At 38.6% G+C, this 16,019-nt stretch overlaps 1 protein-coding gene and 1 long non-coding RNA gene across 7 annotated transcripts in view; one reads left to right on the top strand and one right to left on the bottom strand.

The window, feature by feature from the left end:
• Nucleotides 1–1,226: 1,226 nt before the first annotated feature.
• LOC110862237 (SEC14-like protein 4) overlaps nt 1,227–16,019 on the bottom strand; it is a 34,738-nt gene continuing 19,945 nt past the window's right edge. Inside the window, exons 1-8 of one of the 6 annotated variants that reach the window (XM_035845329.1) lie at nt 8,317–9,250; nt 8,087–8,261; nt 2,402–2,472; nt 2,250–2,325; nt 2,123–2,166; nt 1,938–2,052; nt 1,518–1,685; nt 1,227–1,445 (exon numbers count right to left, since the gene is read on the bottom strand). In XM_035845329.1, coding sequence (XP_035701222.1) covers nt 1,426–1,445; nt 1,518–1,685; nt 1,938–2,052; nt 2,123–2,166; nt 2,250–2,325; nt 2,402–2,472; nt 8,087–8,096 — 504 coding nt within the window. In that variant the 5' untranslated portion in view covers nt 8,097–8,261; nt 8,317–9,250 and the 3' untranslated portion in view covers nt 1,227–1,425. Of the gene's footprint in view, nt 1,446–1,517; nt 1,686–1,937; nt 2,053–2,122; nt 2,167–2,249; nt 2,326–2,401; nt 2,473–6,500; nt 7,411–8,086; nt 9,251–16,019 lie in introns of those variants that run through there. The other 5 variants (XM_022111417.2, XM_035845330.1, XM_035845331.1 and 2 more) reach the window with 5 other exon arrangements.
• LOC110862239 lies at nt 10,674–14,957 on the top strand. Its single transcript, XR_002549148.2, has 5 exons — nt 10,674–10,784; nt 10,976–11,046; nt 11,127–11,221; nt 11,338–11,452; nt 13,293–14,957. It is a non-coding gene; the product is annotated as an uncharacterized LOC110862239 (long non-coding RNA).

Below are 16,019 nucleotides of genomic sequence, written 5' to 3'. Positions count from 1 at the left end.
AAATATCCAGATAAGCGTAGGACCATTCTTCAAGCTTGATTTTGAAAGTGCACCCCTCAACCCCGGCCAGCTGCAGGGTGTTATCCCAACCATTTATGAAATCCAAAGCAGAAGAAGGGTGGAAGTAATAGTAAAATTGGATGAAAAAAATAAGATATAGCGTCATTGTGGTAAACTCAGTATAGTGTTCACATCACTAATGGAATAAATACAAGAACTCTACTTTCGACTTTAGTCGGTATTCTAAGCTAGTTTTACATATTTATATTTTGCAGTGTTCTCCATACTAACACATACTTGCAGGTTAGACGTAAATTTAAATTCACGACATGTTTAATTTAAGTCAGCAGAACGGTTACTCTGAGCTTCGACTAAATATACTCGTAACGATGACATTGTGATGGTAGTGCTTATGTATGCATTCTTACTTACGAACCTACTATTACAAATCCGTAAGCTAATGCGACGCAAATATGTATGGATTATAGTTAAGCACAATTTGGTTTATTAGAATTAGATATACAAGATTACGTTCATAATGATTACCTTGTTCATTCATTGGGTTCCAAGTTTTGCAATTATATTTGTTGCCTCAGGAAGAAACCATGTCGTTAAATATACGTGTAAGTATGACACTAATAAAAACCGTTATATAAGCAGTATTAAGAAGGGTTTCGCAAGACCACATTATTTTCATTAATTCAGCGTAGCACATTCATCAGTATTTATAAGTAATTAAGTATGTGCTTATCCTTAGTGACGAATACCTATTTCGACTTTCGCACATGAAAGGATGTGGATTATATTCATTTTGGCCTGGCTATCCGCGCTATGCCATGGACAATTTTCTATCATAAAGAGTAGTTTTGGCGGAAACGAGTAGTTATCATAATTATGCATGTATTTCTACTGGTCTTAATTTTTACATTCCTCCAACTCGAAAATTAAACATAAAATTTAAATTTTGTTAATATTCTAAGAAGGCATTCCCATAAATTTGCGAATTCAATTTCCCGCTTTGACCAGAATCGCATCCACGAATTGAGACACATGACTGTGAGCAATATTGGTGGCAATAATTTATTGGCAACAAATTGTATGCGTAATTAGCTGGAGGAAGGATACAGTGATATTAAATTAAATGACTATCAAATGAAAGATTTTAAAGGCAGACTACTCTTGGGATAGTTGTAACGAAAAAATCAACATCATTATTTGCCATCGGATTGAGATCTGAACGAATAAAATTAAAAAGAACCATTTTATTCAGTACGCGCATATAATTTTTTTTGAAATTTGCTTTATGTGGTATACAAAACCCTACAACTGAAAATATAATCAGTATCAATTTTATTAATTCATAAATGAGATGAGAAGATAACACTTCGTTGCGTTCAGCTCAGCTCCATTTGAGTTTCTTAATTGTCACCTTAAAACGAGACAGACTATTAATGTGTTAAGAAGTGGTTACGATTTTTGAATTTTAGTAGACGTGTATAATCAAATTCGGTACTTACTTTGTCCTCGTCGGTTTGTCCTCGTCGCGTTGGACCCACGCGCTTGAACGTTTCTCAACACGGTGCTAGCTTCCTCGAAACACTTGTCTATGTTGCGCCGCATTTTGTCCGACTGTCCGGCCAAGACAGCCCTGCGCATGTCCCATTTTCCCGCGAAAAGCACCACAACTGAAAAGTTGGTACAAAATTTAAAAACCTGTCCAGATATTTGATAATATTAAATGATTTTCAATTTTCGAATTCCTGCTACACTTCGGAAATCTACAGGACTTTAAAACTCAAAGTTCTGGCTGAAAAACATTTTAAAATTCGCGCTCAAGTTGGGGCGTTAGGATAATTACAAAATACGGTACGCTTTAGTGTAATTTCGTAAAGGCGCAATATCACTATTAGGATGATTTCGACGCGAAACGTACGTACCTGGCTCCCCGTTATCAGCGCAACCGTCAAGATTGAAACGATACTGATTATTAAATTCGGTCCAGTCTTCATCCAGTAAGGTGTCCATTTCGTTCTCTTCCCGCCAACGGAGATTCTATACGTTTTCATGGAATTATGTTTGACATTATTGCTTATTTAATTGATAGCCTGGGATCAACAACTACCTCACGCAACATGCGGACCGCAGCGGGAATCTCAAAGTTTCGGACTGATTCAAAAATAGAATGACACGCATTAAAAATTTTTGAAAAGATTAAAACTTAAATCTAAATACGTAAATCGGATTGGTACCTTTCAGCCAGTGAATCAGGTAAATGTCTGTCTTCATATACTCGTGGGGCAGGTTTGGTTCCATAATTGTTCTAAACTGAAATAGTCAATCCGCAATTATCTAAGAAGCAATAATTAATTGTATTTCTGGCTTTTTGCCATTATTAGCTCACCCTGCGTAGCAGAGGAGCTATTGAATTCCTCTTGTCCGTCCGTCCGTCCGTCCGTCTGTCTGTCTGTCTGTCTGTTAACGACTCTTTTGCATCAATTCATGCTAATTAGAGCCAGTTATTGGCATTCCTGACCGACTTATTAGCACCACTGATATCGAATAATCGGTGACTCAAAATGGTGCGAAACAATTGAGAAAATAGATGCTAAACGCACCAAAAGTGCAGAAGAACCGTAAGAAACACCTATGATTTTGACGTCAAATTTTTTAAGGTTTTATGTCAAAATCATGGTTTCTCTTCCCTCGTGGATTTTGCACCATTGGTGCAAAATTATATCCCAATTACATATATCTTTGTTCCGCATATTCTGCACCATTAATGTAAAATTTTGCCAAAATTGCGTATTCATTTTCTCCGCATATTCTGTATCATTGGTATAAAATTATACCAAAATGGTTATTACAGGGTGAGCTACTTCCACCGCTACAACGGTTTATTTACTTATCAGCAAGCTTTCGTAGAGATCTGTCTAGGTGTACAATCTCAATAATTTTTAGCCCGGGCTTATGTCAGGGCTTATGTACCCGTCACGTCCGTCTGTCTGTCTGTCTTGCGATAACTCTCTTTAAACTTATCCTATCGACTTGAAATTTGGTACACATGTAGTATGGGGCAAATGAGGAGTTAAGTTCGAAGATGGGCGAAATCGCTCAAGTGGTTGACCGGTGGGGGTCATATGGACTGGCACCAAATTTATTGTTCGATTGAAATTAATTGAATTACACAGAAAAGTATATCACAGAGTTAGTAAATCACGAAAAATCTGACTACACGGGAGTCGCACAAAAAAAGGCCCTACTTATGTAAAAAAAATTTTGAATTAAAATTGCTAAAGACGAAGATCGCAGAACAATCGTGACAAAATCGAAGTCAAGAATCCAGAAAAAATCGCTACGGGGTTACAAATAATAAACCTCTTCCAACTCTTTCCCTGGAGGAAGTGTACCCAAAATCGACGCGACGTTTCCTCGTTGCGCGGCGAGGGAAACTCGTTGGCGGAGAAAATTGACAGCATTGAGCTGTCCGGTCGTGGAGGCAATCCTTTGCCCGATTTGTTCGATGAGGGCGAGCCCCTCCTGCCCCCAAACTCCAGTCGTTTCCATGGCAACCGGGACAAAAATGTACCGGTCCATCAAGAACGCGTATTTCTTCTTCTTGGCGTCCTCCGCCTTGCTGGCTGCAGCGCCCTGATGGCGCACCGTGTCGGGTAAATGGCTGGGGGCGAAGGTGTCCGCGCACGTAAAGTCCCACACGAGGGTCCTCCCCCTCGCCCACGGCACAAGCGTCATCCCATCAGGACGCTTGCCGTCCGTGGTGGAGCACCCCGCTGGCTCCCTGATGCAGGGTACCTCCGCCGATCGGAGGGCCCTCGCGATGACGTCGTTGGCGGCCTCGTGGCGGGACCAACGACCGGCGCTCCGGCGGCAAGAGAGACCGTGTAGGCCGCGGGAGGAGACCTGGGCTCCGCACGAGCATTTGTGCGGCTGGCAAATGTCGCAGCCGAGGCGGAGAGCAACGGAGACACGGAAGGTCTCGTTGGAAAGGAGCGTGCCTAGTTGTGGAGACGGAAGGGTGTTGAGCCACACCCCCGCGTATTTGTTGCGCAGAGAACGGAGTCGGGCAATGTCCTCCGGGATAACTGCCAAATCGGAGAGATGGGACAAAGTCTTGTCCAGAATAGGGCGCTCCCACGCTGCTTGGACTCCTCTGACGGTTTCAGGTGGGAGGTCCGTGAGGCCGAGATCCGTCCAGCGCTGTACTCCCTCTGCCATGGCGATGTCGCTGCCATGGAGATACTCCGGAAGGAGACGTTCGACGTGGGGCAGGACGCTGTGGGCGGACGCGAGAAAACACGGTATCGCCACATCCACAGCGTGCCTGACCCCGAGGCCGCCTTCCTTCACGGGTAGGGAGGACTGCATCCATGCAGCCTCCGAGAGAGTACAGTTGAGGATCCCCTCGAGCGCGTCCTTAAGGGTAGCGTCGTAGTGAGTGAGGGCATCCATCTTCCTCCACGACGGGGCGCAGCGGAGAAAGTAGATGAGCCGAGGGATGGAAATTGACGCGCGGAGTAAGAAAAAGGCCGAGGGCCGAGTGGGCCGAGAAGTCGTTGGGAGAAAGTTGCCAGTTGTTGGGTCTTGGTTGCCAGGACAACCTCCAGCGCTTCATTTGTGAGAGGGGAGCCTAGCAACATCGCAGAATCGGGGGACATTAGCTGGATCCCGGGGGCAACTTGCTGGAATTGGAGGAGAATGTCGATGGCTTCTTCGCGCTCCGCCCCCAGGATCCCCACTTCACATTTCTCCGTGTTGAGGTGGAGGCCAACTTCGCCGCTCATCCTAGCAACGGTTGCTAGGGCGGCCAAAACTTTCTCCGGTGAATCCCCCATGGCCCCATCGTCGAGGTACCACAAGTTGAGCTCCGTTTCCACCGCTTCGACGATGGGGTGGACCACGAGGGAGAAGAGGGCGGGGCCCAAAGGGTCCCCTTGTTGGCAGCCGAGTAGGGAAGGGATGGGGATCATTCCGTAGAAAAGTGACGAAGGGCTGGCGTAACACTGCACCACGAACGGGAAAATTGCAGGGAACATGTCGCGGACGACGTCGAGGAGCGTGTCCCTCCTAATTTCGTTGAAAGCGTTCCTGAAGTCAATTTTCAGGAACGCTTTTGGAGAGGTGTGGGGGTGGTTGTAGTAGACGCGGGCTGCGTGGGCGCCGATCTCCGCACCTCCTTTGATGCCCACTCCGAGTTGGTGGGGAGAAAAATGTTGAATTAGTCGGGGGGTAATTCTTCCCACGACGATCTTCGCGGCTAATCGCCGCCAAGTGTTTCCCACGGCGATGGGTCGAATCCCTCCCGACTTCTTCTTTAAAGCGGTGAGGGACTCTCCGAAGAAGAAGGGACAAAAACTGGACGGGACTCCACCGGCGAGAATCTTGTTGAGGAAAGCCCGCATGGCTTCGGCGAGTTGGTCGCCCTCCTCCCCTTGCACATACCCCAAAAGGTCCTTCAAAATCTGGGGTCTCATCCCGTCTAGACCCCCCGCCGACCACGGCGGAAATGAGGAGATGGCCTTGGACAATTCTTCGTCCAGCACTGGGGCAATGACCACCAAATTTCAAAATTGCCATAGAAATCTAAAACTTGGCACAAAGGTTGCTAATGGTTCCTAACTGAAGAATATGAAGTAAAATTGTAAAATTTCTTGACCGGAGGCACCCAATGGGGTGACCCATACCGATTTTTCAAAATCGTCCAACCGAGCTGAAATTTGGTACAGAGGTTGCTAATGATCCCAAATCGAAAAATGTTAATTAATATCTGAAAAATTTTAGCCTGGATGGACCGTATCGGACGACCCGCACCGACTTTTCAAAATTATCATATCGAGCTAAAATTTGGTATATAGGCTACTAGTGGAAGAATATGAATTTAGACTGGAAAAATCAATATTTTTTATAATTTATTGGTATGCCCTACAATTTCATGCAGAAAAGTCGTGTTGAGTGATAACCACAACTTAGCCTGACTCGGGCTATATCAAGTCTGCACTGTAGGTTTTTAATAATGTTGTTATTGGCGGTGGTAGTATACAATTCTACCGCTTCGGAGGTAATTTATCACCGAAGGGTAACACATGCACACAGGCTAAATTCTGCTCAGCTCTCAATATCTCCGCTCGGGTAATAAGTAAAAAAAATATTACCTACCCCGGAAACAATATATTACCCTCAAAAGACAATTTGGGTGTTACCACGACGTAAAATTGCACAGTACCACCGTCGGTAACAATAATATCAAAAAATTATTGAGAGCAAATTGCTTTGACAAATTTTAGTGCAATTTTATAATCGAGTTTTCCATTGGAAACGTGGATTAGAAAAATATATATTTATCACCGCGAATAAAATACATATTTATCTAATTCCTACCACAAGTTGCACATTTCTTGTCAGCATTTTTAAGCGTCTTCGAATTTTTAGAAAACAACTTTACACAATTTATGTGTAAAGCCGAATTTTTATCTAACTTTTCTTACCTCGTCCAACTTTACTTTCTGTTCCCAAGTTATTATCAAGTCTTCGTTTATTCCCTCGGCAGGAATTTCTTAGAGTATGAAGAACACTAGAGACCCCACACGTAGCAACATTTTCACAAAATTACTTTGGTTTCCCAGTAAGAAATATTTACTCCAGTCTGCTGCACAAAGTTTGCTCTCCTTCTGAACCAAAATTCTTACATGCCTTTCATCTCATGGAAATATACTGGCGTCTGATATCATCTACCTTCCTACCGATAAAACCGGTCTGGACCAGGAATACGCGACATGTACAAATAAATAAATGCACAACCTGCTTCACAGCATTCTTCACAGCAAACTATCTTAGGTTAAATTATGTACAAAAATTATTCCCTCACTTTTCATGAACTAAATATTTAATTTACTCATTCCGAACGAATAAATGGATCTTCCCCATTAAATAAATGAATTTAAACAGGTATGACTAGTATCTTACGTATCTAATTTCAGTGAAAAATACAGGAGACTTTCTGCCTCCTCCACTTTCGTGAGAAATTTGGTATAACTTATACAGTAATTTTATTTTATATAATTCCGAATCTCACTCGTTCAGACTAACCTATAGTAATTACATTTTTATGTAACTATTAATCTATATTTTCTGGTAACTACCGAATACCAGTCAATTTTAGATACAATTTTCTAGCATACATATGTAATTCTAAATTGCAATTCTATGCAATTTTATTTTTAATTAGACATGTAAAGTAAGAAATTTAGGTCTTGCTTGTGTTGATGTATGACAAGTATAATTTGTGACCAGTGATGTTATGACAAGCTTCCACAATTTCCACAAATTATACACTCTTAGCAAAATTATAACGAATCATTACTGCGCGGAGTGCATATATTTATGACTCTGCCGTGCATGGTAATGATTAGGTTACTGCACAGAGTTGAATTGCCATAGCTTAGAATAGACTCTTTTTAGCGGCAGTATTGAATCAACATACTTTTATATTGATTCATTACTGCCGCTATTAAGAGTCTATTCTACGCTATAACAATTCAACTCTGTGCAGTAACCTAATCATTACCATGCATGGTAGAGTCAAATATGCACTCCGCGCAGTAATGATTCGTTATAATTTTGCTAAGTGTGTACCGACATATATTTTTTTATTTCGTTGCCAAGGACGTGTTCAAAATTCCCCCCAACGCGAGGAAAGATTTTCATTTGGAGTTGCATATTTCTTTTTCGTGGGAATAAAGTCATCATTTTTTTGTATAAGTCATCAATACACCGCGGTAACTTTAGAAATAGTTTGCGCTGTAATAATGTTGCGATATATGTAGCTTTCCATCAAAATTTCAGAATAATGCGTCCATGTAGATAGACAATTTGTATACCATTTTACATAAATGGTATGCGAAAAAAATTCAGAAAATGCCCAGAAAATGCGAATGTAGATTTTTGAGAATTTTATTACCGGTCGGAGTATTTATGTGACTCTATTGTCCTTTTTTCTTGATAGTTACCGTGCGGTAACTAGTTCATTTTATTCTAATCTTAAAGAAATACAAAAAATTTTCTTTAATCTTACCAGGAAACATGCCGACATGTCCAACGATTTAAGGGTCAACACTTATACCAAAATGCACACGATACATGACTCACCCAACAAACCGAAGGAATTTCCGTGTAAAATTTACTTTTCGTCACGCAATAACGATTTCCGTACGATTAACGATTAACGATATCCGTATGATGTGTATAATCTATTTATATTTTAATTAATTAGTGAAAATAATGGCAGAAATACATAATTCTTACTTGTGAAACCATCTCCCAATTAGCCAAAAAAAATGGAGACAGTGATGCGTCCCAAAATACTACAATTAGTTTTTCAAAAACAATTTCCTGATGTGTCGAGGAGATACATAGTTAAGGCGGATATCGAAATACAAAACAAATTCCAATATGTTTAATTTTTGAAAAAATTTACCACTGATAATGCAAGTCTTATAGGTGTAAAATTCAGATTTTCACAGGGCAATTTTATTTTCTTCACCACAAAACATAAGCATACCCGCATTTTTGCATTTTTCATAATGCACCAAAACCTCGGGTTTTTAAAATTCTGTAACTTTTTGGATTTTACCCGGAATCAAAAAATTCGAAAACTTGTTTCTCCAAAACGGCTTAGTTTAACTAAGTTAGTTAACTTGTTCAAAATCAAAATATCTCTAAATTTGAATTTGAAACTTTCGCCTTTTTTGAGATCTGTAAAAATAAAAAAATTCCTTAAAATTTTAAAATTTTCCACAAAAAAATTGCAAGCGGATTTTCTATAAGTCAAGTAAATTATTTCGAAGAAACATATTTTCGATTTTTTTAATTCCCGCTCAAATTCAAAACGTTCCAGAATTTGTAAAACTCGAGGTTTTAGCTAAAAAACAGTTTAAAATTCGCGCTCTAATTAGCGCTTAATGAAAAACACAAAAATACGGGTATGTTTATTTTTTTGGTGAGCAAAATAAAATTGGTCCCACGCAAATCTGAATTTTACACATTTTCTCACTTGCATGTTGAGTTTTTAACCTTCTCGTACACAAAACCTTTTTTTCAAATTTGAAATACTATTTGATAGTATTTAAAATAAGAGACTTCTTATTTTGGTACTTTAAACTGTCTCAATTTGTTTAGGCAGTGGGATGAAGTGGGGAAAATTCAACGGTTGCAACTTGACCCCACCTTATGTTTTAGCATAACTGCTGGGATTTCTAACCACACACATATTTAAATACATTGCATTTCACATTTGTGTGAATCGCACCTACCAATATTCGTGCCGATTTGATAATTTTTTTCTCTAATTGGTTTGTAATTTACAAATTGTAAAACTGGTTCTCTAAAAAAGAGTAATAAAATTGCATACCTCATACAGAGAGAGCCGCTGGCCTGGCTATCTCTGTTAATGAGTAGTCTGGTCTCCCCCACAAGGTACATACTTCATACAAATTTTGTATTACAAAGTTAGAGGGACATGTGACTCGCTACTTGTTTACAGATATTTACGATTTCAAAGGTACAATTTATACGGACAAAGACTTGTGGATACATTGTTGCACTGCAACTTTTATTCTGATCTCCTTAATCTTAATTAGATCAGGAGGATTCATTTACAGAGTCATTCAGGTTTTGACTTACAATGGAGGTCTCCCAACGTATGCTCACAGATTTGGACGAAACTGGTGTCAATCGATCACAAATTTAATTAGTATGAAATTGGCAACTGCAACTATCTCCCAGCAGATTTGGCGGAGAAATTTGCATCCAAAGAGGCGAAAACGGGCAAATTTGTAATGCAAAATTCGAAAAGTGCAGAATTGGTGGCATTTGGGGCCCATTTTCGCAGCTTTGGATGCAAATATGTATATCTATATGCATATGCATATAGATATACATATGTATATGTATATGCAGATAGTTGCATTTGCCAATTTCATACTACTTAAATTTGTGATTGATTAACCAAATTGATTGCTCAAATATGTGCGTTGGGAGACCTCCCTGCAGTAAAACAGTTTACACGTTAAACATCTTTTGGTCTACAAGGTATTCCACAGGCAGTAGAAAGTACCTTGTTCATTTCTTATTGAAAAGATAAATGTAAACATGAGTGGCTTCAGACATGCATACATAACCCAGTCACTTTTGTGGGCATTGTTTTAAACTAGAACAGAATTCTGTAGGTATTTAACGGGATCTAGTTTGTGTACGACAAGGTTTTACCAAACAATGTTCAAAGTACCCTTAGAATTATGTAAAGTTGAGATTTTTAATTCGAAGTTTGCAATTTATTGGATCAACCGATTTATTTATTGACCTGATTAGCTTTCTTGACCAACCCAGTTTCTAAGCTAACCATGTTCATGTCTGGGCATATGTCTCAGGTCGATTTAACCAAACCAAACCTAACCTGACGAGCTCATTCCGTCTTTCACCCCGGTGAGTGAAGTTGCTAGAAAAAATGTCTCGCAAAAAGGCAAGTTATAAAACTGCATATACATATTCGTATGATTTAGTGCAAATATTCAGTACCTTATTATCAATTTATTTATATCTATTTCTAGTCTATACCTGATTCAATTTTCTACATAAAAAAAATTTACCTACTCTTATCCCACAGATTCTCTATTTTCTTGCGACGTTGGCCTCCACCACGTGGGGCGTTCCGATTGATAAAAGCCAAGTGGAAATTGATAACATGCTTATCAAGCCTGATCACCGTTATGCGGGTAGGTAAAATGAGAAATGATGGTATTTATTTTTAAATAGATTCGTTATACTCATTTATACACTTAAAAATTTGATAGAGTAACATATATATTTACTCCGGTCGGGTAATGATTTAATACCAGTTTTTTTAGAGTGTAGATAACCTTTTTTTTCCTTTGGAAATAAATTTTCGTTTGTTATCTAATTACAGAAAATGCTCCGACATCTGTCTAAGACTCGATATTCCAACCTTCCGAAACGACTCAACAGACCAATCAAATAGTAACAAATTTAAATGTGTAAAATTTTAAGAATTGACAGGAAATAGTTTCCCTTAATTTCGCATAACCTGGTTGACACAGGTTTTCAAACCGAACGGTACCGGTGACACGTCCAAACTCAGTGCGAGACAGAGGAAGGGTCGACAAACTTATCCTTTCATGATATATGGTGGATGGTAAGAGTACATATCTGAGCTACATTTTTATGCATTTTGATACGTGTTTGTTAAACATGTAAATAAAATTTTGCATTATTTATAGTAGATTTTTTTTGGTTATTCGTTTTCCTTAGTTCCCCGCCAAACTATTCTACCCAAAACTATTACTACCAGCCACAAGTCAATCCTTGGCAGTACCACCCGGCTGATATCCCACGTTCTCTTTTGATTTGGACTTACCTTTACGGGGTAATCTTAAATAGTAATTTACATACTTTTACAGTCAGCTAACTAAGCACGATAACAACCCAGGTAGGGTTTCGATTGATAAAAAAAAATTGACCAGGGCAGTAGGAACAAGTGGCGGTTTTTACCACCCAATAAAATAGGTGCGAAAGGGGGAAAATGAAAGAAATGGGGAAAACTGTGCTCTTGGGGAAATTCGAAACAACTTAGTATTTTAGAAATCTGATTGTGACTTGATATTCGTATTCTCCATCAAATTCTGAGAAAATACATAAGTTGGTATTAAGGTTGAAATCGAGGAGTCTTTAAAATTAACATGTATTCATATGGAAAAATGGGAAAAAATTCAAACTGTTGAAAACTTTACAATAGTGCCCGTATTGCGTGGGTCCGATTTCTGCTTCGGTCCCGGCAAACGGGGAGAGGGCTATCCCGGAAAAATATGAATGGACCCTAAAAAAAAGGTCCTTCGGGCCGATACGATTTTATCTACACACAATTTTGTCTGTACCTCGTCTTTCAATTGCTTTATTTGTTTTTTAAATAACATCCTTTTCATACAGCGGTGTTTTGATTCCGTTTCGATCTGGTCTAGATAACCGAGGATTAATTCTGAGTCAGACTTTCTGACTTAATTGTGAAATAATTTAATTGTGCTGAAGCCAGCTCACAGTGGAGGTCTCCAAACGAATGTTTACAGATTTCGACCAAAATGGTTTCAATCATTCAGAAATATAATTAATATGAATAGTTTTTAAAGATACCCCAAATACTCTATTTATAACCGGGTCTTGAGCCCAATTTTTCAAAATTGTCTAAACTTGTTTCTAATTATGGCATTATTTTAATGCCTGTTTTTAAATGGTACAATTTATGAACAGCCGAAAAAATTTAGCCTGGTCTCCAATTATATCCGGTTTGTAATTCTAGCGGGTTCGTTAGAATTAGAATAGAGTATCTACGGTTGTTTTCTCTTAGAAGAGAAACCGGAAACAGAACGTGACAAATTTTACGCTTTCTGAATTTTGGTATACAATACGGCGTATTGTATACAAAAATTTCCAGAATTTCAAAGAAAAGACGAATACGAAGTCGAATTACGAAAATATTGATTTTTAAAGAAGTTGACTTTCTCCATAACTGAATATATGGACAGCCATATTTTCCCTTTTTAAACGGTAAAACCTACTTTCCCGGATTTACCCACGTTTTCCCACCTGCCGAGGGAAAAAATTGGTTTGGACAGGAAAAACTAAACCCTGAACGCAGGTTTTCTACATGTAAAACCCAGTTCCATGAGATCAATTTGTTCAGCACCAAAACTAGGCGTTTCCATGCTTTTTAATTTTTCATGATGCGATAATTTGAGCACGAATTTTAAACAGTTTTCAGTCGGCCGGAACCTCAGGTTTTCAAATCCCTGGAAATTTCGAAAACATATTTCTTCACAACAACCCTAAAGTTTTGAACTAAAATTCAAAAGTTTCGAAAGTATTTTTAAACCTAAGGTTTTGGCTGGAAACGAGTTTAAAATTCGTAACTCAAGCTAAAATTCGCGTATTATGAACAATGAAACATCAAAGACAGGCTTATTTTTGTCGCGAACAAAATGAAATTGGTCCCATCGAAATCTGACCTGTATACATGAAAGACCTGCATTGTAAGTAACAAATTGTCAAGTCAATTTTTTTTTCTGTGTAACAACTTCATCGGATTTTAAAATCCGTTACTCTAAATAGTTTGAAATAGGGGTGTTTTCTAGTGAGAGATTTATGAGGCAAATGATCCGCAGAAAGAGTGCACCGACTCGTGGCAACCCTAGTTTAAAATGAGATATTTTTAGATACCCCAGGAGAAGAAGAGGGAATGCGAAATGAACGGTGGGAAATTTCAAAATGGTCACTGTTATTCTTAACGACGTCCATGGATGACGCTGTTTCAAGACTTTCTGGATAAACGAAGCTAAACTTTCACGTAATACTCGTGACGATAAGATTAAGCAATCCTATCGTCATAAGATTCATATTTTGCAGAGGAAGCAATATGTTCGTTATTCTAACAAGGGACATTCACGAGGTGTCGCTCGTGTCCAGGACACCTACGATTTTTAGACCCTACTTGTACCCCAAATGAAAGATCCATTCATATTTCGTTGTAAAACTCATATTTGGCGCCGTGGCGTGGCCCCACATTCGCCAAATTTGAATGTTTTTATTTTTAAAACCGCCATAAGTTTTCCAGATTAAAAACAATAATATCATGACCAAGAGTTCAACCTTTGAATCCAATGAAATTGAAAAAAAAAATTGAGTGCTCGAATTTTTGTCAAAATTGTGTGATTTCCAAAGACATGGAGATTTGTCGAAAAAATCGTAAAAATATCTCAAGAATTAAAATCTTAAATTTTTATTTGTTTCTTAAAATTTTCACCTTTGTGATCACTTCAAACCCAAAATTTTGAAAATCCTACGGAAACTGCAAAAGTTATGGAGGCTTGAAAATGAGCGAACACGCAGGTTTTTAAGTTTGGAGCCACGCCACGGCGCCAAATATGAGTTTTACACGAAATATGAATGGATCCTTCATTGAAGGTCATAGTGGATTCTAAAAAACAAAGTAGGTACACTGGACACGAACGACACCTCGTGAGTGTCCCTTGTAAGATAGAAATGGGGTACCCTAATTTAAAGTTTGGAAGTAATTTGTTGATTTATTTCACGACAATCCTTTTGAAGAAGTAGATAAAAAAAAGCTGCTAATAAATTTATATCTATCTGTGAAGAAATTGATTATGTTCCGTCTGTCTTACAATTTTATGATGACTGTGTAATACATCGTCATGTACATACATACGTATCTCTGAGGGACAGATTTTATACCCGCCAAAATCACGTGTCCACTGGGTTAACATTGGACGCGGGATGAAGTTCATATCCGATCCATTTTACGGAATGGAAAGATCGCAAATCCGGCGTTCATGTATACCTTTTAGTCAATAATAAATGCAAAATTATCAAGTTCTCATGTGTGGTTATATTTTCACATATTTAATTCTTTATCTCGAAAACTGACAAATAACCATCTCCAAATTTTTAGTATATTGTATCGGTATAGTTGCTCTTCAAAATAAAAATTACACGAGCCAAAACCTACGGTGAGATTTAAGCCTAGTAAGCGAAATATTTGTAAAAAACGTAAAAAATAATGATTTTTGTGACACCGGATTTTTTTGTGAAGCGGGTTTGAATGATGATAGATCGGTATGAGGTTTATTAGTAACCCTATGTAAGTACCATCATTTCTCAAATTGGTAGCATTATGAAATCTGTAGCCGTTTTTGAAATAATGCCCCTGAAAATGTCAAAAATTGATATGGTAAAATTTTCAGTTTCTGGTCGACAAAAGTTGTTTAAGGTCCGTTTTAGCAAGTCTACCTTAGTGATTTATTCTTATAATATCTTATACTATCACAATAATCTAAATTAAGCAATAAAACGTCTTGGCCCAAGATTCGCAAACCTTCAATATTTATCTAATTCCTACCAGAAATTACACATTTCTTGTCACTATTTTTAAGCGCCCTCGAATTTTTGAAAAACAGCTTTTAACCCAATTTATTTATAAAGCCTATTTTTTATCTAACTTTTCTTACCTCGTCCAACTTTATTTTCTGGTCCCAAGTTATTATCAAGTCTTCGTTTATTCCCTCGGCAGGAATTTCTTAGAGTATGAAGAACACTAGAGACCCCACACGTAGCAACATTTTCACAAAATTACTTTGGTTTCCCAGTAAGAAATATTTACTCCAGTCTGCTGCACAAAGTTTGCTCTCCTTCTGAACCAAAATTCTTACATGCCTTTCATCTCATGGAAATATACTGGCGTCTGATATCATCTACCTTCCTACCGATAAAACCGGTCTGGACCAGGAATACGCGACATGTACAAATAAATAAATGCACAACCTGCTTCACAGCATTCTTCACAGCAAACTATCTTAGGTTAAATTATGTACAAAAATTATTCCCTCACTTTTCATGAACTAAATATTTAATTTACTCATTCCGAACGAATAAATGGATCTTCCCCATTAAATAAATGAATTTGAACAGGTATGACTGGTATCTTACGTTGTTAAGTGTTACCAATTAACAATGCTAACATTGTTTCTAATACATAGCAAACTTGTTCAGGCAATGCCCCATAGAAACTTACGGAAAAAGGCAAAAAGGCATCAAACGGGCAAAAAGGCACGCAAAAAGGCAATTGGGCATTGAAAAAGGCAAAGCGGCAAAAAGGCATGACTTTTTTTCCCAAAAAGGCGCCTTTTTGCTTACTCTGGTCCGTCCGTCTGTCAACACTATAGCTCGACAACGGTTTGTCGTAGCGACCTGAAATTTTTAACAAACGTTCATTAGGGCTACGGGGTGCCACCCAATGAGTGGGGTGTGACCACTTTGTCGACATCATGACGAATAACGTCGCCATGGCCGTATTTTGCCATTTTGTGAACGATTTCAATGAAATTTGGGCAAAACAGGTTTTTCGGTGTTGTCGACATATTGCGAAA

The sequence above is a fragment of the Folsomia candida genome, unplaced genomic scaffold (genome assembly GCF_002217175.1).
Source record: "Folsomia candida strain VU population unplaced genomic scaffold, ASM221717v1 Fcan01_Sc051, whole genome shotgun sequence".
In the NCBI taxonomy this organism is placed as follows: Eukaryota; Metazoa; Arthropoda; class Collembola; order Entomobryomorpha; family Isotomidae; genus Folsomia; species Folsomia candida.
The sequence above is the reverse complement of the archived record's forward strand: the minus strand, read 5'-3'. Positions and strand labels throughout refer to the sequence as shown.